General features: G+C 38.0%; 1 protein-coding gene across 1 annotated transcript; it reads left to right on the forward strand.

Moving 5' to 3' along the window:
* The first annotated feature begins 890 nt into the window (after positions 1-890).
* On the forward strand, positions 891-7,452 carry LOC117291900 (60S ribosomal protein L44-like). The gene is made up of 5 exons (XM_033773906.1): positions 891-977; positions 2,284-2,389; positions 4,301-4,368; positions 5,498-5,614; positions 7,269-7,452. Exons 1-5 carry the CDS (start codon positions 975-977, stop codon positions 7,287-7,289), a joined length of 315 nt encoding a protein of 104 aa, XP_033629797.1. The 5' UTR covers positions 891-974; the 3' UTR covers positions 7,290-7,452.
* The last annotated feature ends 18,623 nt before the right edge of the window (positions 7,453-26,075 follow it).

The following is a 26,075-nucleotide window of genomic DNA, read 5'->3' on the forward strand; positions in this document are numbered from 1 at the left end:
ACTTGTTTTTACTCATTTCTCAAAAACTACACCACCTTTAGAGTACTGGGAAAGCTTTAGGGCAAGCTTTCTACCACCATTATCTTCAAACCGTGTAAGTATTAATGTAAATCTGTGGGCGTTGTGTGTTGTGTCCTACAAAAAGTACCCAGACCCTTTTAAAGGGACACACCCAATGACAATACTGACCGGGCTTGTGAGGTGTTGGTATTTGTTTTGGAGTTGGACCTAATAATTTTATCAAACTTTTTCCAAAAACAAAAATGAATCGCAAGGGGTTGTTCCATTGTTTTTTTTCATTACAAGGCTAATAGAGAAAAATCACCAGGGTAAGTCCAAATAATTTTTATCAAATCTAAGCGAAAACGTGAAAAAAATAACAAGGAGCAGCAATTTTTTAAAGGCCCAAATTCGAAAAAAATCACAGAAGGTTTACCCTAGCATTTTTTATCAAATTCGGGCCTAACATTGAACAAATTACGAGGCAAAACAGACTCGTAGCCCTTGGTATGATAGCCAAACAGTGAAGCTTCCGTGGAATTTTTTTTTCCAGCCTGATGAAACTTTTACAGAAAATTTGAAAAAAAGGAGACAAAAAATACGTTACTCTTTCCCAAACCACTGGTCATCCTTTCCCTGTGTTTATTAACTTTATTCTTTCTTCTCTCCAGATGTTTTGTAATCCATGTTGTGTAAGCATGTCATGGGCTGCCCGTGTGTTTTGACTTTCGTGTACTAATAATGGGGACGTCGGTAATAAAAAAGGACCTACTGAAAGTCCAAACAATGGGAGATCAAAGAGAAGTCTTCTTAGTTTTCAGGTTCAAACAATGCCTACTAACTCTTCACTCTCTTCTCTGACGTTGGTTATAACTGAACAAATGGGGGCGCAATACGTCGCGTCGTCAAAAGCGCTGGGATGAAGGTTGAAAATTGGTCAACCACGATCTCTCTTTTCAATCAAAGCGATCAAAATGGTGAGAGTCATAATAAAATTTCGTAAACAATCCGTTGCATCTTGACAAGCTTTTTAACAAAATGTTAATTTTAAACACACTAATGTATGATTTATTTACTTGAGCAATAAATAAGCCAAATATTTTCGCTAAATTTGATTCGATGGGTTGGTAATTCGTCGATAAACGCAACTAAGATTTCGTGTGCATGATGTACGTTGGCTTTCACAGTCGGACATTTGGTGTAAATACTTGTCAAAATGGCCACCATCTCCTTGAAATTATCTTGGAAATTACTACATTAGCTTTTGGTTTTAATAGCCATGGAATGGTTGTGAAATTAGCAGGGAACTGTGCTGGCATTGTTGAAGTTGGAACATAATATTAATAAGGGTTCATGATTTTTCAATCTTTGTAGGGCAGGTTAAGAAAGTCGGCCTGGTGAAGAAAATCGCCCGTTTTTATTTTCCCAAACCCTTATAAACATTAAAACAAACTCATGCTCTGTGAGTTACTTTTTGCTGGGGACACTGTTCCTAAAAGCTGTGTGAAATATAACCTAAGGGGTTATCAAAAAGTGGAGGTGCCAACATTTCAGGGTAGGCCTACCAAATAGAGAGTCAAGACCAACCCAATCCTATCTTTGGTGCCTGCTCGCTGAATTTTTCTAAACGTCATCATGTCGTGTCTATCCGGTGCGCCTCAAATAGGATGGAGAGTCAAGACCAACCCAATCCTATCTTTGGTGCCTGCTCGCTGAATTTTTCTAAACGTCATCATGTCGTATCCATCCGATGCGCCTTGGTGATCATGAATGTCAATCCAGATGGCCCGAATGAATGCTGTAATTTGTTTAAAATCATCTTGCGTTTGGGAACAATCCTGCTGTTTGTTTTTGTTGTTTGGTTTGTCTTTGTTTTGTCTTTGTTTTGTTGTTTGGTTTGTCTTTGATTGAGAAGTAGCGCTAGCGAGGCTGTACAAAATGTCCTCAAAAATAATATTGTAATTACTTTCAAGCAAACTTTCAAGTTATTTATTATTTTTTTTTTTAATATAAATAGATACATAAATATACCAGGAAAAAAAAGAAGAAGAAATGCAAATTTGAAAACAACCAGTTCAAATACAAGTACCTAGTTTAGTTAAAAGTATTCAATGGCAATGTTCAATTCTGATTTCTAAAGCGTTTACGGTGGAAGGTTTTTGTTTTTATTACCAAGTGATCCTCGTCTCTCGATGACGGCACTCTAAATTTCGGGGGTAAAATAAAGTGCCTTTTCCAATAATTGACTAATTTCTCAACCCATATGCTGCACTTAAATCATAGGTCAACGTTCCTAAAGCGAGACGCACCTTCTGCAAGAAGTGTGGTCACCACAAGATGCACAAGGTGACACAGTACAAGACTGGCAAGGCTTCTCTCTACGCCCAAGGTAAATCCAATATGCAATTGTTGTACGCTGTGACGGGGTCCATGGTGTTTTGTAAACCAGAGGGGGCAACATGCAAATGGCACCCAGGGCGAAGCTGAGGGTGCCATCTTGCCCCTGAGGGTGTACAAAACACCCAAAACACAAACCACTATTTCCGACAGCACCCTGCAGAGAAATGTATCAATTTACCTAGAAGCACCGTAATTACAAACTCTAACCCTTTTTCAGCTCATAGTCTCTTTCAACACGCTTGGTATCCACAACTCACTGTTAAAGACAGTTAACACTATTGGTAATTGTCAAAGACCAGTCTTCTTACTTGGTGTATCTCAACATATGCATAAAATATTAAACCTGTTAAAATTTGAGCTCAATTGGTCGTCAAAGTTGCGAGATATAAATGAAAGAAAAAACACCTTTGTCACACTGAGTTGTGTGCTTTCAGATGCTTGATTTCGAGACCTCATATTCTAAATCTGAGGTCTCGAAACCAAATTCGTGGAAGATTGCTTCTTTCTCGAAAACTACGCCACTTCAGAGGGAGCCACTTCTCAGGCCAAACAAAATAAATGTTGTGTTTACAGTAACCCGACCGACCTGAATTTTTTTGCGGCCGAATTGCCGACCTCAAACATTTTTCTAAATATTTTGTGAGTTGGTAAAATTTAAAATGACAACTTATAAACTTTTATATTTTACCACTTTCCAACATGAGGGTTTATTTAAACTTGATGAGTCGAACAAGGTTAGTATCAGCCCTGATACTTCACCCACGACGGCAACGACACCAATAGTGTCCATTGCCTTTAGCACCTCCAATGTATAATTAAAACCCACAAAAGAGGCATAGAACCGTAACGTAATACTTAAAGGAAGGCTAGATTTCAGTTATAAAAATGGATTTGTTTTTCTCGCGGAAAATGTTTCTCTAAGCAGCGTAGCCGTTGGCTGAAAGAACGTGCTCTCCAATCCTTATTGTAAAAAGGAAACTTCTTCTTTAGCAAATACTTTAAAGTTCCAGATGCTTCTTTTGTGGATTTTAAATGCATATGGGAGTTGTTGACGGTGAGTTGACTGTACCATGCGTGTTGATGTCGAGTTGACGGCAAGTAGTAGGACCGTATTGTACAGGGTGCTGGAAACGATAAAGAGTGGGAATGACCAAGGTGATATATCCCAGTATACGACGCTTTCATACTACCTGCTGGCTGCCGACCCATGTAACATGCGTCTTTGTATTATATCACGTGATTGGTTCTCGACCAATAAAACTTTCCAATCTGTTACCGAGGTATATACCAAATAAAAATGTTTTCCCTTTCGAATTGAGGGGGAAGAAACATTTAAAAAGGATATGAAGCTTGGAATGGCGAAGATACAATCAAGTGAGGTTTGCGGATACACCATGAGATAAATCTTTAATGAGCTGTGGTGGTTCCGAGAAGAACCAGTGGTTTAAAAACTCAGCGTTTCAATCAGTGTACTCTGATCGTATGCAGAAGCTGTTAAACGTATCCGGTCATAACTGATTAAATGCACTGGACACTATTGGTAATTACTCAAAATAAATGTCAGCATAAAAACTTACTTAGTGGAGAGCTGTTATTAATATAGATGTTGTGACAAATGGCTTCCTATGAAGTAACGTAGTTTTTGAGAAAGAGGTCAATTTTCACTCAATATTTAAAGACTTCGGGCCTCAAGAAGCACTTTATTCTCCTGCAACTTCAATGAATAATTTGTTATTCTATGCATGAGAATTCATTACAACAAGAGAGAATACTTGTCTTTGACAATTACCAAAGTTGTCCAGTGCATTTAAATTATCATGCTTTCTTGAAACCTGCAATTATTTTAATTTGTGTGTATTTTTTTGTATAATTAACTAAACATAATTTGATGAATTCACAGGAAAGAGGCGTTACGACAGAAAACAGAGTGGATATGGAGGCCAGACCAAGCCTGTGTTTCACAAGAAGGTTAGTACCAGCTAAGCATGTTTGGTTCCATCGACAGGCCAGGATAGCATCTAAATCGATGACACATAGGAAAGAACAATCGCATTTAACAAACCATTCACAAGTTTTAAGGGCAGTGGACACTATTGGTAATTAGTCAAAATAATTATTAGTATAAAACCTCACTTGGTAACAAGTAATGGGGAGAGGTTTATAGTATAAAACCTTGTGAGAAACAACTCCCTCTGAAGTGGCGTAGTTTTCGAGAAAGAAGTAATTTTCAATGAATTTGATCTGAAAGCACACAACTTCGTGTGACAAGGGTGTTTTTTTTTCTTCCATTATTATCTTGCAACTTCGACGAGCAATTGAGCTCAAGTTTTCACAGGTTTGTTATTTTGTGCATATGTTGAGATACACCTAGTGAGAAGACTAGTCTTTGACAATTACCAATAGTGTCCAGTGTCTTTTAGGGGTTACCAGAGGTTTGCACCATACCTAGTATTTCATCTTTGAGAGGGCGAGGCCTTTTTTATTTTGCAAAGGGTACTTCCGATGAGACATTTTGAAACTTTTGAAGGAGCACCAAGGCCAAGAGCAGGGTATTGAAGGCCATGGCCTCGTTGTTTGTTGTACACAAACATAGATAGGCCCAACAAAGGTCATGACCCAAGGCCTTTCAGAAGTATGCCTCTTTGGGTTTTTGTGACAGATATTTTTTATTAAGTATACCATACCCGACTCGTATTCAAGGAAAAGGACTTCTCCTGAAAATACCTTAAACATACATTTAGCTAATCTTTACCATGATAATGCAATAGATCCAGCTCATTACTAGATATACAAATTTGATTTTAATATATCGAAAACAATATGCGAATATCACAATTTACAACAGAAAAATACGTTATGAGGAACTCACAAAAATTGTGATTCAGGTAAACTAGACGACAATAGTTAATCTAGTCATTGTAAAGTAAGCGGTTAGCTTGGGGGACTCGAACCAGCAACCTTGAATTAGACCAAACAAACTTGCAATTGCAAGTCCTGAAGTTTCACCAACTGACCACGGTGACCTGTAGGGAGGGTTAACTGTACAATGATACAAGTGTCCGTTTTAATATTTAATTGAACTCTTGTTTGTGGACAGGCCAAGACCACAAAGAAGATCGTCCTGAGGATGGAATGCACAGACTGCAAGTTCCGCAAGCAGCTTCCCATCAAGCGATGCAAGCATTTTGAGCTGGGAGGAGACAAGAAGAGAAAGGCAAGTAGTCGTTCTTCTGTCTGGACCATTTCTTTCTCAGATGCTAGAATAATCCTACTCCTTATTAAAGGCAGTGGACACTATTGGTAATTGTCAAAGACCAGTCTTCTCACTTGGTGTATATCACCATATGCATAAAATAACAAACCTGTGAAAATTTGACCTCGATTGGTCTTCAGAGTTGCGAGATAACTATGAAAGAAAAAATGACCCTTGTCGCACAAAGTTATGTGCTTTTAGATGCTTGATTTCGAGACCTCAAATTCTATCAAATTCGCAGAAAATTACTTCTTTCTCGAAAACTATGTCACTTCAGAGGGAGGCGTTTCTCACAATGTTTTATACCATCAACCTCTCCCCATTACTCGTCACCAAGTAAGGTTTTATGCTGATAATTAGTTTGATTAGATACCAATAGTGTCCACTGCCTTTAACAGTGTTGTAGATGGACCAATTTTAGTGGTGGGCTCTATTATCCAATTTATAGTCCACCAAGGGGGAGCGGTTCAACAAAATTATTCGTACTTAAATATGGAGCCATCATTGCTGAAGTGCAATCTCGGAGTGCTGGGTGCCTGGTTCCGCCCACTGTGGCTACAATACTGCTTTTGTTCTGTATGTTTTGTTTATGAAAATGGTACTATACCAGTTTTTAGTTTTGGTACAATGTTGTGGGTGCCTTTACATACCATTGTTCATGCCAATGTTTTGGAAAGCAGTGCTCTAAAGTTGGCATACTTTTCAAAATGCACATCAAAACAAGTCGCAAACATAATTGTCATGTAGGTGAGACAACAAATATTTTTGCATGTAGAACCTATTAACCAGTTAAAGTTGACTATAACTGGTAACTATTTACCTTTTACATGATAAAACTGAGATGAAAACTATTTTCGTGACAGTTTTTCCTCATTTCTCAAAAACTACATTACCTCAGCAAACAATTTTTATGGGAAGCTTTCTACTATCATTATCTTCAAACTGTTTGGGTTTAATGTAGATCCGACGTAATTGTGTTATGTGTTAAAAAAAGTACACAGACCCTTTAATGGCTACTCATAAATACCTCAGACAGTTTTTCTACATTGGTGGAGAGCACGTCACGGGGGTGTGTATAAACCTTTGTTTATGACCAGTAAAAAGTGTTGAAACATGGTCGTGACACGCAAGCTTGCACCTGTTCTTGTAAGAAAGTTTCTTCATTCCTATTGGTCGAGAGCAACGGCTGTAACAGTTGTGCCACATCACGATACGCGCGACGCGCACAGCATTCCCTTATAAGGAGTTGTTTACCGGAGGGCGGCGGAGGGCCGTACCATTTCATAGCTGGAGGGGTGTTGTGTTGAAAGAAATCATTGAACAATTATAATTTCTGCATTTATTTTGCTTTTTGAACAAAAAGTGGTGATGTTTTTTACCGTAAAGGTATTTATGAATGGGAATCAAAGTGTGTTGAATCAGTTTTCAACTAGTGGTTTAAACCTGCCGAGGCCTGGGTCTTGATAATTTACCTTGACTTCGTCTCGGTAAAATTATAGACAAGAACCAGGCCTTGTTGGGATTAAACCACTAGTTGAAAACCTCTTTACGACACATTGATTCCCTTTAATTTTAATTACTAATTCCATTTATTTTCTTGTCTTCAATACCACAGGGCCAGATGATCCAGTTTTAGAGTTATCATGGACTACAGACTGGAATCATTTACACAGCTTGATGTTAACCTACTTGATGTCAAACACAACACTCATGGGACAGTAATGTTAAATTATCAATGGGAGATAAAACGATTTCACAACAGAGAATATCACAATAAACCAGCAGATTTATAAACAGTATCCATGATTGAATGAGTTACTTTATTAAGTGTGTGGTTGGAATTGTCCTTGTGGTTTTTTGTTTTCTTCTGCTGTTGTCACTTGCAGCAATGTTTTTGTTTGGGCCAAGATTGTGTTCCCACCAGAAACATTCTTGCAAATTTTAAAGGTTAAGTACTGGATTGTAGAGCTGACTAAACAGTCACAGACATTTTGCATTATTTTGTGTGATCAACAATGATATAGTACTTCAATTAACAAACTATGAAAGTTTGGAGAAAATAGTGAAAAATCATGCTCAATTTCCAGCATAATTTGGTTGTAACAACCAAAATCATGCGTCAATTTGTTTAGGGATTTTGGATACAGTTCTTAAATATTAAAACATGTTTCTAGTGACGGTACAAACCTCGAAGCTTTCAGACTGAAATAAACAATGATGTCTTTTATGCTTGCCAATCCTTATAAAACCTTAAATTATAAGTACTGTACCAGGGGTTGACTGAAAGCAAGAAATGAGTTTGACATTGCAAAGTTTCTAATGCTTCTTCAAGGAAATTGCCTGATGGTGAATGTTCTATATTCCGACAACAAACATCCCAATGTTCCAACACAACCCTATGTTTTAAGAAAGGTTGGTGTTACCGCAATGTGAAAATCTCCGAGTAGTGTTGGTTCTGAAAAGAATCGGCGGTTTTCCGAACCAACACTGCTCAAAAAGAGATATTCACATTGTGTAATCGCCAATCGGTCTTATAAGTATTCTTCCAACCTGCAAAGTTTCAACCCTATGTTCACCCAAAGCTCAATGATTTACACATACGGTTAGTGAAATACACAAGGGGTGTAGGAATAGAAGTGATATCTGAACTTAGGATGGTTGATCTAACAGGAGTATCTTTTCATAAAGGGGATGTAAAGCTTGTGGCACTTGGCTAAAAAAAACTTTTGCAAATAAAGCGTGTTTTCTCAGTTGACCATTACTTTCTCATTAGTTAGGTTTTTTCTAAACATAGGCTTTCCTCCCTGTCGATGGAAGACTTTGGACCGCTGGATATCGGCAGGCTTACCAGGTAAATTGCAATTGTTAACGACTTTGGTAGTTCTGAGCATGCACACATTACAGAGAACAATGGATTTACCTGGTGAAGTCTGCTGCCACTTAGAGTCACCCAAAGTCTCTCGCAAGTTGAAGGATGTTCAGCTGCATGGTTATTTAAAATGGCAGCCATTTAACAACATAATTTTTTGTTTGTTCAAGTGCACATAGAGAAACGTTGTGGGGTTGCTGGGTTCTTATTTGGGAAGGTATGATTTAATTGTTTCATCAATAGTTTTGAAAAAAAGATAATAAGCATTTTAAATAGCTTTGTATCGCTTTTGTAAAAAGCGCTTTATAAGTAAGGTTATTATTATAAACCCAAATCCTAGATTTCAAAAGGGACCAAACAATATGAGAACATATGATTTCGATTGAACTGCCCATCAGCTGCTGACACCCACTTGCTCCATTTAGTCTTGATTGGCAAGACTCTTTTTGTTTCAAATGTAGTCTCCGATATCTCAACTGATTACTGGTTGTAGAAGAGATGTATCACAACATGGAGGTAGGTATCCCACACGAATATGGCTCAAAACGAATGCTGTTTTATCCTAGAGTTCAAAGACTTGCCCAATGCCCAGTACCAATGAAAGTGTCTACTGCTAAACTAAAGCTCCAGTAGTTAACTATAGGAAACCTAAAATTTTAATTTGTAGTAACTGACTAATTGGCAAGATGGGATGAGTGGATTAGAGCCAGGTAACCTGCTGCAGGTCTTGACATCCACTCAAATTATCCTACATCCCACCTCACCCCCCTCGAGTCTTGAGTAAGGTGATCCCTTCGCAGCACAAAATTTGACTATACTGAGCTCGGTTACTTCAAACAGAAATGTATTTCCATAGGTCAATCCTACGGAACCTACAATGTGTGGTCGTGGGAATTTTTTTTTGTGGAAATGTGCTCAACGTTAAATTGAAATAGCGCCCTCTTTTGCTGGAAATTATTCGGACGTCTCTTTTATAGTTTTGTTTCTATTGCATTGTTGTTCGATAAAGGATTTAGTGTTTTACCCACTGCAAATCGGTGTGCCGAATTTTTTATCGCAAATTATTATTTTCATATATTAGTTTGAAGTTTTGTAATCCATAAAAAATATCTGCGAAGTTTAACATCGCAATGAAACATTTCGTAAGAAGGTACATGCAAGAGTCGTTGATGACATTTTAACTGGTACCCGGTTTATGAAAGATAATCATTGCTGGTAAATGACTGGTAATCTGGCGCGAAATGTCTATGGTCTATGTGCACGTGGGCAAAACTCACGGCCATTGCATGCATCATCAGGTTCGTCGTGCGTGAAATTATTGTGTTCGTCTGCCATGTTGTTTCGTATGTCAAGATTCGCCGTGCAGTCTGAGCTGAATGCAATACAATTTATCTGCTGCTTCAAATGAATGAGGTAATATTAATAGCATTTCTTATTCAATATAGTATTATATCAGCTTTCAAACGCCAGTAGGTATTTGCAGGACAGTGCAGTCAGTATGCCCCCCCCCAAAAAAAATCCCCGACAGAGCCGGCCCGACCACTCATTTTTAATACTCAACGTTTTCGTTTAGAGTAGCACAGCAGCCATTGCTAGCGCATGTCTAAACTAAAGTGCGCTTTCCCTGAGCTGAGCAGTATAACGTCATTTGTCATTTGTCACTGTCACTTCAGTGGAAGTGTCACACGTTTGTGTTGACTCGGGTTGTATGTATTCAGGTATGTAGTTAGTAATGTATTGCTTAGTTGGACTCCTCCGTCTGTTGGCTTTGAAAAGGTCACGTTCTACTGCGAACGAACGGTTTTGTTTTCTTCATTTGGATAACTTTCCGTATGGCGCCACCACTTTTTCACTCATTTTTACAAAAAGGGATATCTCATTAAGGTAAATAAGATACTATATTATTTCATATCGAATGAAAAAGTGGTGGCGCCATACGGAAACTTTTCCTCTTGAACTACCAACAAGTCTTTACAAGCAAGCCACTCTATTATTAGGTTGTAAGCCAAGTGAGCTGCGTAGTTTAATTACATTTTATTTTCACAATGAGCTTGCCATCCAAACCCAAGGATGGAATTTAAAACAACAATTCTCAACATCAGGCTAGTTACACAGTCACCAGTGAATAGTTGGGAGACAATAGTTGGAGACAACAATAATATGTACAGAATTTGAGCTACTCTAACCAGGTAAAAGTATGTTTAATGTAGTCAGAATTTTGTTTGCATTGTTCCTGTACTATTTTAGAGAAGCTCAGGAGGTCCTACCGTGCTATCTTTATTATATTGCGCGCTATGCGTGAACCGTGCTTGTGCACCCTTTCTGCTTCATCGCTGTTCTTGCATAGCGTGTGCCGTTTAAAGACAGTGCGGAGTGCGCAAAGTTAATCTTTTTAAAAGATGTAATAACTTGTAGCAAGGCCAAGGGTTTGGATAGTTGTGATAACGTAAAGCAGAGCGTTACGAGCTAGGATTGTCGAAAGTAGTTAAAATGGGGCTGAGTCCTGGTCTGAATAAAGTTGTTGGTCTCCATTGTTTATTTCTAGTTTTAGCTGTGTCGAGGGATGAGGGAGTCCAGATTTTTTGCACTATTTATTTATTGGGCTGCAACAGTCGGTGCTTGGTGACCACGTCTTATAGTTTTCAAGAAAAAAACATTTAACTTCTTAGACCTGGAGTTTCATCTTAAGCCGTGTTCGCACTGGATTAATATTGTGGGTAACTTAACCATGATGCTGGGTAACATTCCGGCGGGTTAACTTTCCCACTGTCCGCACTTGGATTTATTTGACTCGGGTAAACTAACCGAGCTGGCCCCCTATGTAACATTGAATGTTCGATAATCACAAAAATAGTATTCCTCCATGACAAAACATGTCAGCTTCTTCGGGTCACGGACGGATGGGAGATTTAACGAGTCGTCGCGTCCGCATTGGACTTTCTTGCTCGGTTAAACTGACCTGGTCAATCTTCCTGGGCACCTTTGGCTCGGTTAAAGGATTTGGGTAAAATAATGATAGTGGAAAGCTTCCCTTCAAATATTACTTACTGAGGTGCTGTAGTTTTTGAGAAATGAGTAAAACAATGTCATAAAAATATGTTTGTAAATGATTAAAATAATTTTCGTCTCATGAGACGAACATTATTTTCATGACATTGTTTTACTTATTTCCCAAAAACTACAGCACCTCAGCATGTAATATTTTCAGGGAAGCTTTCTACTATCATTATCTTCAAACTGTGTAAGTTTAGTGTACATCTGTGGAGATTGTGTTTTTTGTCCTACAAAAGTTACATAGACCCTTTAAACTACCCATTCGGGTCGGGTAAGTTACCTGAAAGGAAAACTTACTGGGCTGTTCGCATTGGACTTAAAATGGGTAAGTTACCCATTATTGGCTCGGTAAGTTTACCCAAATTAAGTCCAATGCGAACAGGGCTTTTGAGAGAGCAAGGCCATTTTCATTTTGAAAAGGGCACTTCAACTGGAATTATAAACTTTTAAATGGGCACCAATACCAGGGCAACGAAGGCAATAGCCTGAAGTACTGACGATTACAAGAAGGCTATTTCACTTCCATGAAGACATTACTGCTTCACCTCAAATAAAGGGGTCGTACAAGGCTTGTTGTAAGTTCATGTGAAGTAGTGCTGTATTGACCTTTCATGGCTATAGATTGAATAAGTCAAGCAGTTGGTTATAGTCCATGATTATTTGTAGTAGCCTTGTAGGCATCGGGCAAAGTTGTTTGATATTATGTGGTCAGATGATGTGGGTGAAACGAAGGCCATGATTGGTCACTGACATCATACAAGGCATTATGTAGCAGGCCTGGAGTTTCATCTTTGAAAAGGCAAGGCTGTTTTCATTTTGCAAAGGGCACTTCCATTGGTAAATCTTAAAAGTAATGGTAAACACTTCAAGAGGCACCAAGGCATACACCAGGGGCAACGGAGACAAAACTTTCCCATAGACTTAGTGCCCTACATTGCAAGGTCTTGCCCTCTAAAGAAAATTAAATCCCAGTAGGATGTTGGTTTAGAAAGTTCTAGAGGATGCAGGAAATTAATTCATTCAATCCCAAAGTGTTGTCAAGTCAATAAGGAATGTGTTAAAAAATCAACCCCCAGGAAAACCTTCCTTTAAAAAAACAACCCTTAGAAAAAGTACATTACAATCAGAACATGCACACTTGCAATGTAAAGTGAGAAAAAAAATTGTTTACTTTTATGACACTGTGACTTGACACACTTCTGGAGTTTCAAAAGAATGGTAGGAAAAGTTTCTGTTTGTGTTTTGCATCAGGGTGCATTACTCATTGTGGATATTTCTGGCACTAAGCTGCAAGTTAACTTTGAACTACATTTGTACCTGTACCATTGAGGAAGGCACCATGTAAGAGTACATGTTGGTACGGAACACTGGTGTAAATGGCAACTTACCCTTTATTGTTGAAGAGCGCCCTCTTTTGAACGTTGGGTGTGCCCTGGCTGTTTACGACTTATACTCTAATCCAGAGGAATGTACTATCATATAGATAGATAGAGTCACACTAGGAAATGCTCTGTCATAAGCTGTGATGCTTGTCAAGAAGATTAAGTCTCCACTGAAATCTATAACTTTTTTGGTAGTTGTTTTTATTAATTTTGTTTTAGATACATACTTGTATATGTATTACACCTTTTTCTAAGTGTAGACCATTTTCATTTGATCATTTTTAGTTCCTCATTTGTGATGATGAAACTTGAAAAACACAGTCCCAAGTCATGCCTTGCCTGGCTTTTTCCTTATTACAATACTAGACCTTGCAGCTGCTTAAAGGCAGTGGACACTATTGGTAATTACTCAAAATAATTATCAGCATAAAATCTCACTTGGTAACAAGTAATGGGGAAGGTTGATAGTATAAAACATTGTGAGAAACGGCTCACTCTGAAGTGATATAGTTTTCGAGAAAGAAGTAATTTTCCACGAGTTTGATTTCGAGACCTCAAGTTTAGAATTTGAGGTCTCAAAATCAAGCATCTGAAAGCACACAACTTTGTGTAACAGGGTGTTTTTTACTTCATTCATATCTCGCAACTTCGATGACCAATTCAGCTCAAATTTTCACAGGTTCGTTATTTGATGCATATGTTTAGATACACTAAGTGAGAAGACTGGTTTTTGACAATTACCAATAGTGTCCACTGTCTTTAAAGGTAGTGGACACTATTGGTAATTGTCAAAGACTAGCCTTCACAGTTGGTGTATCTCAACATGTGCATAAAATAACAAACCTGTGAAAATTTGAGCTCAATCGGTCATCGAACTTGCGAGATAATAATGAAAGAAAAAACAGCCTTGTCACACGAAGTTGTGTGCGTTTAGATGGTTGATTTGGAGACCTCAAGTTCTAAATCTGAGGTCTTGAAATCAAATTCGTGGAAAATTACTTCTTTCTCAAAAACTATGGCACTTCAGAGGAAGCCGTTTCTCACAATGGGTTATACCATCAACCTCTCCCCATTACTCGTCACCAAGAAAGGTTTTATGCCAATAACTATTTTGAGTAATTACCAAGTGTCCACTGCCTTTAAGAAAGGCTTCAGTCACTAGCCAAGAATGCTGTCTTAATGCCAATGTGGCAAAACAAATCGTCACTACCCCTATACTTATTTCATGTTTTTGTCTACTTCCGAAGATGAACTGACTGAAAAGGAAATCAAGTGATTTGATTTGTCTCTTCTCTGCAACATCCCTCGTCAGAAACTTCACTCCTGCAGCTGAATCTCCATAGAGCTTGATCTTTCCCTTCTGTTATAAACAGCTGTCCATCCGTCCGCAAAGTGTAAGTATTTTTTTAATTTTTTTATTTTACAGATTTAATTGTCTCTGAGGAGTGATTTGACATTTGTTTCCCCGGCTTGCGCGTGATGAAAACACAGGGATCCTTGTAGATCGGTAGCCCAGAGCATTTTGGTCAAAAAAACCCAGAAATATTTACCAACAGGAACATTTAGTGCACTACATGTGTAGCATAGACGTCTGCCAGGGACCCCTCGCTTTGTGTGACACATGGACCCCAAACAAAGAAGCAAAATAATGGTCTGGATGCGGGCTGGATCAAACATTTGAAGTACATACGACACTTTAAGTTCAAACTTTTTGGTTGGTAGTAGTTTAGGCAGCTTTGAAGAAAGAAAAACTACACACCACGCGCCCATTTACTTCGAAACTGACACTCTCTGGGACTCCTTTTATCAAAAACGTATTGGATTGCAGCCATCTGAAAATGATACATCAGCTGCTGAAATGCACTTGTCTCCTTGCAAAGTTACGTGTAGACCTTATGAAATATCTTGGTTCGCGTACGGAGAAAAAAAGAGTACTCAGTGGAACAATCTTAAGAAAACACCTGAGACTGTTGGGTAACGAAATCTGCAACAAAAATGGCAGCTGAGCAAATCAAGCTTTCTTGACTGCCCCAATTTTCAGTGAGAAAGGGAGGTTGGACAAAATCCCATTTGTCAACTTCCATTTTGCTATATCTTGTTTCTCGTGATTACAGTTTGTGAATCGTTTCCAAATAAAAAAATGTAGGACAGGAGAAAATTGTCTTTAAAAATGTCTTTTGTGCAGGTATTTAGTGCCCTTACGGAATTGTGTATTTTGGGGACATGAGTTTGGTTTTGTGTAAAAATTAATGTCTGATATTTCTGACAACTGACTATGTTCTGTACTATTGTGAACCAGTGAACATACATTGAAAGGTTCAGGCTGTATTCAAGTGAACATAAAAAAGGATAGATGTATATTTGCCCCCCCCCCCCCACCCCCATCACTTTGACACCTACATGCACTTGGATGTAAAATCATCTGGAAAATGATGCTTAGTGAGAATATCAGAAGTGCACTTAGGGCTTCTAAAGGTCGTCTTTCACATAATTTCATAACCTTTTCTTGCGATGTCCAAGGGATTAACCAAAAAAAAACATGCATTCAGAGAGACCTTCTGTGACATTCAGAACTTGGCACTTTTTTATTTTAATCCGCACGGAGTCGTCGTGGGATGAGTGAAGTAGGCTTGACTTTGGACAGGATAACTAGATGCAAATAAATACCGCTGTTTGTATAATATTAATAATTCAAACATGTAAGTTTATTTAGTGTGAACTATTCAGGGCTAGGCATGTCTCAAGGGGTGTAATCTTGGGTTACTTGAGACCCCATTTAATCAATGAGGGGATGTGCGAATGGCGAGAGGGAACAAGGGGGTACCTACACTGCAAACAGATGCTTTCTGACTGCGCTTCGTTTATTTCATCGGCTGTAAATCTTCTAAAATCCAGTCCCCTGCTTTGACATTTGATTGGTTCAGCAAAAGCAATTGGGATTCAAAAAGAAAGGACTAAGCAAACATTATTAATGTGTTAAGGTTGGCTTATTACCTTCAAAAAAAGTGCGGAAGATGGAAAACTTGGGGTAGGCTAATGACTGGATGCAAAATTTTCCAAAATAAAAATAAGCGACCAACAGTTAATTTCGGTCGGAAAGTTCATTTGAAATGGATGGTTCATGTACATATAAACCTACATGAAGGCGCTTTTTAAATCCAGTATAGGATGAACCTTCAGTTTGCAAAGTGCATATTTTTTCTTGCTGGATACATTTCTAATTTCCACTCCCTTTTTTTTGTGCACTTTAAAATGTTCATGGAGAGCGCAGAGGATTATGAAAATTTCTATAAATTAGATGATGGATCGACGGAGAATAAGGAACCAGGGTTTAAATACAAAAACATGCAACCTTAATGAAATGTCACGACGGATAAGGGTTAATATATCAGACACACTTGATAGTCTACGACACGATAACGGGATAAGAAACTTGATTAAAATGTCTGCAATACCAAACAAAAATACTGGGGACTGGGGAGATTGCTTTCACCAGGGCCCAATTTCATAGAGCTGCTTTTAAACCAGAAAATAATTATTGCCAAACATGTTTTCTGCTACGTAAACGTTACCAGACCAGGGCCCAACTTCATAGAGCTGCTAAAACTATAAAAGCACAGAAAGTACAATGAAGCTACATGTAAGCACATCAAAATTAGGCTTACCAGAATAGGATTACCAGCCAAACTACCATGCACAATCATTGACTGGTACCTTGCTGAGGATTGCTTAGCACAGATTCGTTAAGCAAAAGTGTATGCTTATAAGCAGCTCTATGATATTGGGCCCCAGAAACAGTACCAAATTTTATGTGTGCGATAGTACTTGAACTTTGGTTGGTAGCCTATATGTAATTGTGTTGTGCTTAGCTATTTTTGTGCCGTTTTTCGAGACTCTTGCTCAATACATGATGTAGGTCAAAGGGAGAGATTTAAAAGTGCTCAGATGCTGTCGCGCTGGAGGCACTGGGAAAATTAAGAGGTCCTTACAGCTGCACAAACACTGATGAATCTAGGAAGTGGCATGCCTCGTCTAGGAGACACGCTAGAAACCATAGGGTTCTGTCAACGTAGCCAGGCTTCTGTCTGCTCATAGGGAATGTTATGTTACACTTCACATGCAAGGCTGGAGCCCTGGAGTGTACAATGGAGTGTCTCTGCTTCGCAGGATCAATGTTCCCGAGACGTTAAACAGCTTTCACACTGTGCGTGCACATCATTAACGTCAGCTTTGAATACGTGGACGATGCTTTAAAAGACAACATCGTAGACTGAACAAGCATTCATCGTAAGTGATGAAATGAGCTTGGCATTCTCAGCAATTGCGATTTTAAGAGGTCTTTGAATTTGTTAGGGGAAAAATGCATCGTGGCGTGAATTATAGAGCCAGTGTTTAAAAATGTAGGGCACTTAAATGTTAGGGGAAAATAATTCGCATTTTAATAGTGAGGTATGACGTAGAATTGTTCAAAGAGAATGTCTTGGTTGTGTTGTTGATGAGGCAGCCACTTTAAAAAAAATTTAAGAAGTGGCAGTCTATTTTGTATGGATTTATTCTAAGTCTTTTCCTTGGAAATTTATTTTTGTTTTGGGGGAATAATCCTTGGGAATAAGCTTGGGCGATATCGATTTATTTTATTCACGTAAGGTATATTGCCGACAAAATATCGCGATATTCGATATAATCGCGATTGATGAAATCATCAGTCTTCAAACTTCAGGTGAAAGTTGTAGAAGAGACAGTCATAGCTTAAGAGAGGTGTTCTAATGACTTATTGTTCTGGTTTTACTCCAAACCTATGGGGTGCAGATATCTCAGCTAGCAAATACATCGCGATATTTAATCGATATTGCGATATATCGCGATTATCGTGATATACCGCGATATATCGCGATATATCGATATTTCGATTCGAAATCGTTTCCAAATTATTATCGCGATATTCGATAATATCGTGATATCGCCCAAGCTTACTTGGGAATAAAGCAACACTTTTACATGCCTGGAATTACACAGAGGCCATGGAGGCCATGACCTCTGTTGCCTCTGGTCTTTGCCTTGATGCCCCATCAAAAGTTTCCCATAGAGTTTAAGATTTTCTACTGGAAGTGCCCTTTGCAAAATGAACTTGGCCTTGCCCTCTCTCTGATGAAATTCAAGGCATGCATTTGAGGATTCTTTTCAAGTGTTTCTTTTTTTTTTCTTTTTCTTTTTTTCTTCTTTTCTGAGGGGGTGAGTTGTAGTTGCTTTTTCAGCTTTCAACACAGTTAAACTTTGATTATATCTTTCTTCTCTTTGGTCCTTGTTTCCAGCTAACGCTATTCCCAGCAATATTCAAATTCAAATTTGTTGTAATTCTGAAAGGGCTCTGGGACAATAAATAGTCTCTGCGCTGAAAGGAGTGGAATTCATTGCCTCTAGATAGGTTTGAACTTGCCAACCGAGCTATTGGAGGTTGTTTGTTGTAATCACTTTTGTCCATACAGCTCACTTCTGGTTGGTGAAGCAGCCTGCGTACTTTCCCGTAGGAAGTTGAACGAGTTGTACTTGACCTTGACGGTTCTTCTCTCAGAACTACTCTGTAGTATCTATCAGCTATCAGGTACATCTTCATGTTTCAGTAAGCCTAACCATGACTTTGTGTACTAGAAAGAGTATCTTATACCGGGTATACTTCAAAGCAAGCAAGGAATGGTTCTCTGATCTAGTAACACACTCGTGGTTAAGTGATGACGCAGTTAAATGCATATAATAAAGGGGGCAATTAAGAAGGAATTTATGCCGATTTGGGAGTTAATCTTGTGTAAAGGTATGTTTGAATACTTAAGTGAGATTGCTTGTAGTAGACTTGATTTAGTGGTAGACTTGATTTAAGACTTGAGTGAACCACTCAGACTCTAAAAGCCTGAGATTGTGGTTATTTTCCTGTGTTAGTCACGCAAAAACACTCCTTCGCAGATTGGCTACACCTAACTCGCGATCGACGAGAGGTTAATCGACAAGAGGGCGCTATTTCAGGCATTACTGTATCGGTTTTTGTTTTGTTTAAGGTAGACTAAAAAAAACCATAAAGTATGCCCTGGTCCAGGCAGGTAAACCAGACACGACGGTGCTTCATGATGTGGGTGTTAGGGGGGCTTTTGTGCAAAACACTAGCCTCTTATCACTCACCACAGTGGCCTTGGTTCAAATCCCGAGTATTGCATTGGTTCTCTCTCTCCTCCAAGGGGTTTTCTTTTGGTCCTCAAGTTTTCCCTCTCGCCTAAAAAATTAAACATTTCTAATCTCAAGCTGTGCTCCCTGTTCATGGGTCAATGTGGCTGGCTGCCAAAGGCGCCCTTGCATCCCAGCAGCTCAAAAACATTGTTGCCGCGTCCTTTCGCAAAATGGTCAGTTACTTTGCTGCAAGTGAGGTTGATTCGGTGACCCAACACAGTGCATATGAACTAAAAAAATTGTAAAGCTTTAATGAAAATACTCGTTAAGATAATTGTGTTCGCTGTGAATTAGTAATCAGTGCTCAAATGCAATGTAATAACCATGGGGAAACAAATCTGCATTCATGCAGCCATCTCAGGTGGTTTTGCCTTCTAATTAGCTCGTTGAAAATTTCTTTCCCGTTCTCCTGAGCTTCCTCCACTTCTTGCCTCAGTCTTGACTGATGTGTAATGTTGTTTGTCTACCTGCATCAAACTGCTATAAAAGGAAATTACATTGTTGTATGTTAACACTGAAACCCACTGAGCAATTGTATTCTGATTTTCAAAAGGGAAATTGACTATGGAGTACTATTCTAGGGTTATGAACTTTGCTGGTTTATGGAATAATGGTACAATGTTGGTCTTAAAGGTTTGGACTTGGCTTAAAGGAAAGGTGTGATGACGGTCTTAAGGTTACGGACTTGGTTCATTGGTTTAATGGAATTTGATAAATCTTCACCACTCCACTTAAAGTAAACTAATAATGACAAATACTGAATGATTTTTAAATTATCAAGTAGTACACCACAGGTAAACTAGTTGGGCTTGAACAAAGACTAGAGTAGGATTTGAACCAAATACCCCCATATTAGCCTGTCAGCGCTCCAACTGAGCAAGTTCAATCAGTGAATTCGCCAAAAAACTACCACTAAATGCTGCAACAAAAACATCTATGTAGGCGTCTTGGTATAAAAATGCTACAATAAGTGCTGAGTAGACCTTTTGTCTGATGTCCATGTAGTCAATAATAATAATAATAACGAAAAGCGCACGTATCTACCAACAAGCTACTCAAGGTACTTAGTGTGCAGACTTGCTGGCACTTTCCAAAGGTTGCCACGCTATTACAGACAAATTTGATGGTCATTATAAGAAAGCTTGTTAGTATTCTCAATTTCCTGTGGCTTGGAGGATCATTATAAATTTGTGAATAAATTGACTAATTATAAGACTACTACAACTGTACTAAACAACTCTCTTGGAAGTACTTTTTAATACCTACTTATTCAGACCTACCTGCTTGGGATTTCCCAGGTTTGTTTTGACTTTAGAATTTCATAAATTTTAACTGTTATTTAGACAACATGTCATGACATGTTAAACCCATCTTGTACACGGAACTCAAGTAGAGTTTCAATTCAAAGAGTTTTTTTGAAAGTCTTTCTTTTTGTGTGGGCGATGTTCAAAGCAAAAACAAAGTTTAACAATAAATAATCTCTAGTTTTAAAATTAACCATATTTGAGTTCAATAAGAACAATATTAGTTCTTATTATAGTGCGTTTCTCAATAATGTCTCAAAATGATTACTCAATACCTTGTGTAACTTTCAGTTCAAACACCAAGTTGCAACACTGCTTATCAATTACCAATCAAATTTTAGCATAATTTCTCTTTTTTTTTTTTTTTTTTTTACACATATTACGTACTGTTTTCTAATCAATCCCTTCTCACTGCCATCTCACTCTCTCGAAAAAGAAGAACAAGTCTCTGTGAAATGCCAAATTAATTCCAAGTTTAACACAGCTTGACATTCCTGCATGCTATTGATTCAGCACTCTGCATCTCGTCAATGTATTCGAAGGAGTAACATTGCCTCCGTGGAGTGCGAGCCGAATACGACAGGGAACGATTGGGTTTCACTTCCTGACAAGTTCCTCTGATGGATTACTGGTCTCTCTGGCTTGATGGACAAGCTGACATTTGAGTTTTTTTGGAAATACAATACCGCCACGGCTAATCTTGAGCCATCAGTGGTTCGCTTCTGAGATTACCGATTATTGATTAGAACTCTTGGAAATGGTTAGTTGTGATTTTTGATTGGCGTATTAGGTGGTACGATATGGATCAGGCAGGTATCTCTCTCAGGAAGGTGTAAATACCGGCTCGGTATATTATTATGAACAGTCAGGAAGTGATTTTTATTTTCATATTTTTCCAGTGTACTTTTCCTTAAAGGGTTTGGGTACTTTTTGTAAGACACAAAATACAAACGCCCACAGATTTACATTTAAAGTGCCGGTTTAAAGATAAAAATGGCAGAAAGCTTCCCTTTAAACAATACTAAATGGGGTGGTGTAGTTGTTTAGTAATAAGTAAAGCAATTTCACAAAAATAATTTTCTTCTCTGTCACAGAGACGGAAATTATTTTAGCATGTACAATGTACAACAAATTCACGACTCTCTTGAAAAACATTGCTCTGTGCGTTTTACGTTACTCTCAAAAACTTGATGACGAATGAAGCTGAAACTTCTAACAGGTAAATTGTATGACATAATCTTCATTCACAGTTAAGAGGGGATTGGATTCATGTCATGGCCAAAAACTTGATATCTACAAAAGAAACTAACCCTTTAAGAGGTCTGCTGGCCAAGTGCTTGTAAAAACTCATCAAGACCTGTCACAGTTTGCTCTATTTAATATGAAATAATGGATTAATGAAAAAGCTGATGGACTTGTGAGACGACAAATGCTGTAACCCTGCTAATATGTACTTTTTCCAGGAAAATATCATTTTAAAACTACTCAAAACTAACATTTTAAAAAGGCACTTTGTTGCTGAGACAAGTCCCCTACTCCATTGAGCTGCTTAACGGCTGATTTTATGCCCATTACACGAGTTGCCAATCCAAAGTGACGCCAACTGTAAGCACACGGAAAGGTACGCTAACCCTCTGATGCTTACTGTATGAAAATTAATGACGTAATTAAGTAACAATGCAAATCCATGGTTAACGCGAAAGCCGACCGTGTAATATTTCCTTGCTAATCTATGGAACATGCATTAGAGAAAATTTGTCTGCTATAGTATTTGCTTACCGTTAAAGACAGTGGACACTATTGGTAATTGTCAAAGACCAGTCTTCTCACTTGCTGTATCTCAACATTATGCATCAAAACAAACCTGTGAAAATTTGAGCTGTATCGGTCATCAAAGTTGCGAGATAATACTGAAAGAAAAAACACCCTTGTCACAAGAAGTTGTGTGCATTCTGATGCTTGATTTCGAGACCTCAAATTCTAAATCAGAGGTCTCGAAATCAAATTCGTGGAAATTTACTTCTTTCTCGAAAACTACAGTTCTTCAGTGGGAGCTGTTTCCCACAATGCTTTATACCATCCATCAACCTCTCCCCGTTACTCGACACCAAGTAAGGTTTTATGCTAATAATTATTTTGAGTAATTACCAATAGTGTCCACTGCCTTTAAGCAGCGTTTTGAAATTGGCCCAAGAGAAGGACCAATCTTTTTGTCTTTACCCCGAGCAGATCTCCCATTTGTTAGGCATGCGGAATTCATGAATTAATTAAGGAAGTTAATCATTTGAAAATTTCAGCTGTACATATCTTTCTATTGATGTAATTTATAGCCCTTGGCCAGCGTGTAATAATTGCATTTTTGTGGGTTTGGTTTTTTGGTGGTGTTTAAAAAAGAAAAAAGTGTTCCAGACCCTATTTCTGGGCCGGTAGATATACAAAAAGGTAAATCGTGGTATACTTTGTTGTTTCTGTTTATAAAGTTTTAAAATTAACTTTAATGCCTCCAAGTATAAGATGAAGCCATAGTACATATAATAGCGCCCTCTTGTGACAGGTTTATAAATCATGGCACTGCAAAATTTGCGTACATGTAATTCGGAGAAGACCTCAAGTCTTTAAACAGCTACCTGAGCAGAATGTTTTCAACAGAAATGGTATTTTTACTTGTTTATAATGCACTTGTTCACCATTTTAATGTAATTTTGATATGTGTACTCTTCTGAACTTTTCGTAAATATCGATTAAAAAATCAGACCCCTACCTAAAGGTTTTTTGAAAAACTAAAAACACTTCTGCCGTTGAGAGCGGGCGTCAAAGGACAATGCCGCTGACGTCATTTGTGGGAGTTTGCTTTGTTATACATCCACGCTGCAACAAAGCGGCTTTATCTACTTATGACGTTTTGAGAGTGATTACGTAACGGGGCTTTTCGCAAATCTCGCAGAAAAGCTCTGGACAAGGGCATACAAAATGATGGTTTTTTTACACAATTGAAACCTATTTATAATCATATGACTTGATTTCCTTATTCATCGAAAACATTTTAAGTGGAATTCAGCAAAGTTCACGACGTGACATTTTCGTTCAAGCAGGTCTGTAATCGCTTTTTAATGAAGACAACGTAAAAGCCGAATTCATCATAAAATCTTCTTGCATAAATCTTAAAAGAAAAACAAGCTGGGATGATAACAAACAATTCGACACTCAAGAAGTAGTAAGGATTAGTTTGAATTTGATGTCATGGTCATACCAAGTGTTTCCTTGTGAAATTGCCTACGTTCTGTACCCATGTTTGTCAACATTGGCCACTATCAAAAACAGTGTTCAGTTTTATTTATTTTTTACAACAATGAAACACATACACTCTATGTAAGAGCAGGTACCTGCACTTTTTCAATACAAACACACGCCTGGAATTTCATCTTTGACAGGCAGGGCAATACAGGCCTATTCATTTTGCAAAGGGAGCAAAATGTTTAGACATTTATTCCAATATTGGCAACAACAAACAAAAGCATCAAATGCAATTCAAGCATTATAAAGTCTACAGAATTGAAACGTAATTATAACATGGCTAAAGATACTCCCTTTCATTTGAAAATGGAAGACTAGAGGGAAAACTCTAGAAAAAGGCACCAAGGCCAAGACCAGGGCAATGTACTTAGAACTCTGTTGGGTTCTTGGCCAGTGTGATGATTTTCTGAGCGAGTGTCTTAGGCTTCACAACCAGAATTAATAAAATAGCATCTCTTCACATGTACAGTACATGCCTCAAGTACAGCTCACCCTGGTTAAATTAGAATGTATTCCTCCATGATCCCAACATTAGCATAACATAACAAGCCTGTGAAATTTTGAGCTAAATTGGTCATCGAAGTTAAGAGAAAATTATGAGAGAGAAAACACCCTTGCTGGACGAATTTGTGTGCTTTCAGATAGGAATAAAAGACTTCTGGCTAGAAGTCTTTTATTAGTTTAGTGAGAAATTACCTCTTTCTCAAAGTTGATGCTACTTCAGAGGGAGCCGTTTCTCACAATGTTTTATACTATCAACAGCTCTCAAATGCTTGTTACCAAGTCAGTTTTTAAGCTAATATTTATTTTGAGTATTTACCAAACGTGTACCTTCCCCTAAGGCAGTGGACACTATATTGGTAATTACTCAAAATAATTATTAGCATTCAAACTCACTTGGTAACGAGTAATGGGGAGCTGTTGATAGTATCAAACATTGTGAGAAACGTCTCTCTCTGAAGTAACGTAGCTTTCGAGAAGGAAGTATTTTTCCACGAATTTGATTTTGAGACATCACATTTAGAATTTGAGGTCTCGAAATCAAGCATCTGAAAGCACACAACTTTGTGTGACAAGGGTGTTTTTTTCTTTCATAGTTATCTCGCGACTCCGACGACCACTCAAGCTAAAATTTTCACAGGTTTGTTATTGTATGCATATGTTGAGATACCGCAAGTGAGAAGACTGGTCTTTGACAATTACCAATAGTGTCCAGTGTCTTTAAAGGGTTTGGGGACTTTTTGTCTGACACAAAACACAAATGACCACATTACTTTGAATTGAAATGTTTCTCGTCTATCGAAAACTGCTGTAGGCTTCTAACCAAACGTTTTTATTGCCATTAGTTCTAAGAGTAATTACCAAACGATATACCTTTGTACATGATATGAGATTACCAACTGAAGGTTTGCGCAAGCCAATGGAGACTGCTCTACTCTATTGATTTATTATGTAAAAAGCTTAGTGTAAACATATTCTTGTACAAGTGTACAAGCTACCATGAATTAAATATTACATAATATGCTAATTGGCTCATGAAATTGAGGTACATGTACATGGTAGACGTGGTGCTATAGCTCCATAATGTACACGTAGATGGGCATTACCATAGTGGCAGGTTCTACACTGTGATGTGTTTGAGTTGCTCTTTGATTCAAGTGTACACATTAAAGGGTCTGGGTACTTTTTACACAATGTCCACAGATTTACACTAAACGTAAACAGTTTGAAGATAATGATAGTAGAATGCTTCCTTTATAATATTACTTGCTGAGGTGCGAGTACAATTTTAAGGGAAGCTTTCTACCATCATTATCTTCAAACTGAGTCAGTTTACTGAAATCTGTGGACATTATGTTTTGTGTTTCAAAAAAAAAGTACCAAAATCCTTTTAAAAACCCATGGTTCTACCTCCATGGATGTAACTAGGTGTGTCAGCATTTCAACCTGGAGGTATTTTACAGATGGTTGATTCCACTCACAGCACCTACAATACATACCAATCTACATATAATGACACGGTAATGCTTTACATGTACCAGCTATTGTTAGAGTAACCTTGAAATTAAATTTGCGTAGGCGCGGCTGAAACCAGAGGGAACAAAAAAAATAATCTGAACAAAATGTTATCACATTATTAACCACCTTCCTGTTTTTGGGGTTTTTTTTTTGCAGTTATAATGTAGGTCTGCTGTACATGTACATGTATAAATGTTGTCCTATAATTACATTTGTATAGGATTAAATATAGGATTCGTACTGCCTCTAGCTACTGGGCAATTGCGTGTAGTTGGCTAGACACT

This window comes from Asterias rubens, chromosome 6 (genome assembly GCF_902459465.1).
Source record: "Asterias rubens chromosome 6, eAstRub1.3, whole genome shotgun sequence".
Taxonomy (NCBI): Eukaryota; Metazoa; Echinodermata; class Asteroidea; order Forcipulatida; family Asteriidae; genus Asterias; species Asterias rubens.

Coding starts and splice junctions, on each gene's coding strand:
- LOC117291900 (XM_033773906.1), top strand. Junction 4,369..5,497: donor AGCCTGTGTTTCACAAGAAG/GTTAGTACCAGC, acceptor GTTTGTGGACAG/GCCAAGACCACAAAGAAGAT. Junction 5,615..7,268: donor GAGGAGACAAGAAGAGAAAG/GCAAGTAGTCGT, acceptor TCAATACCACAG/GGCCAGATGATCCAGTTTTA.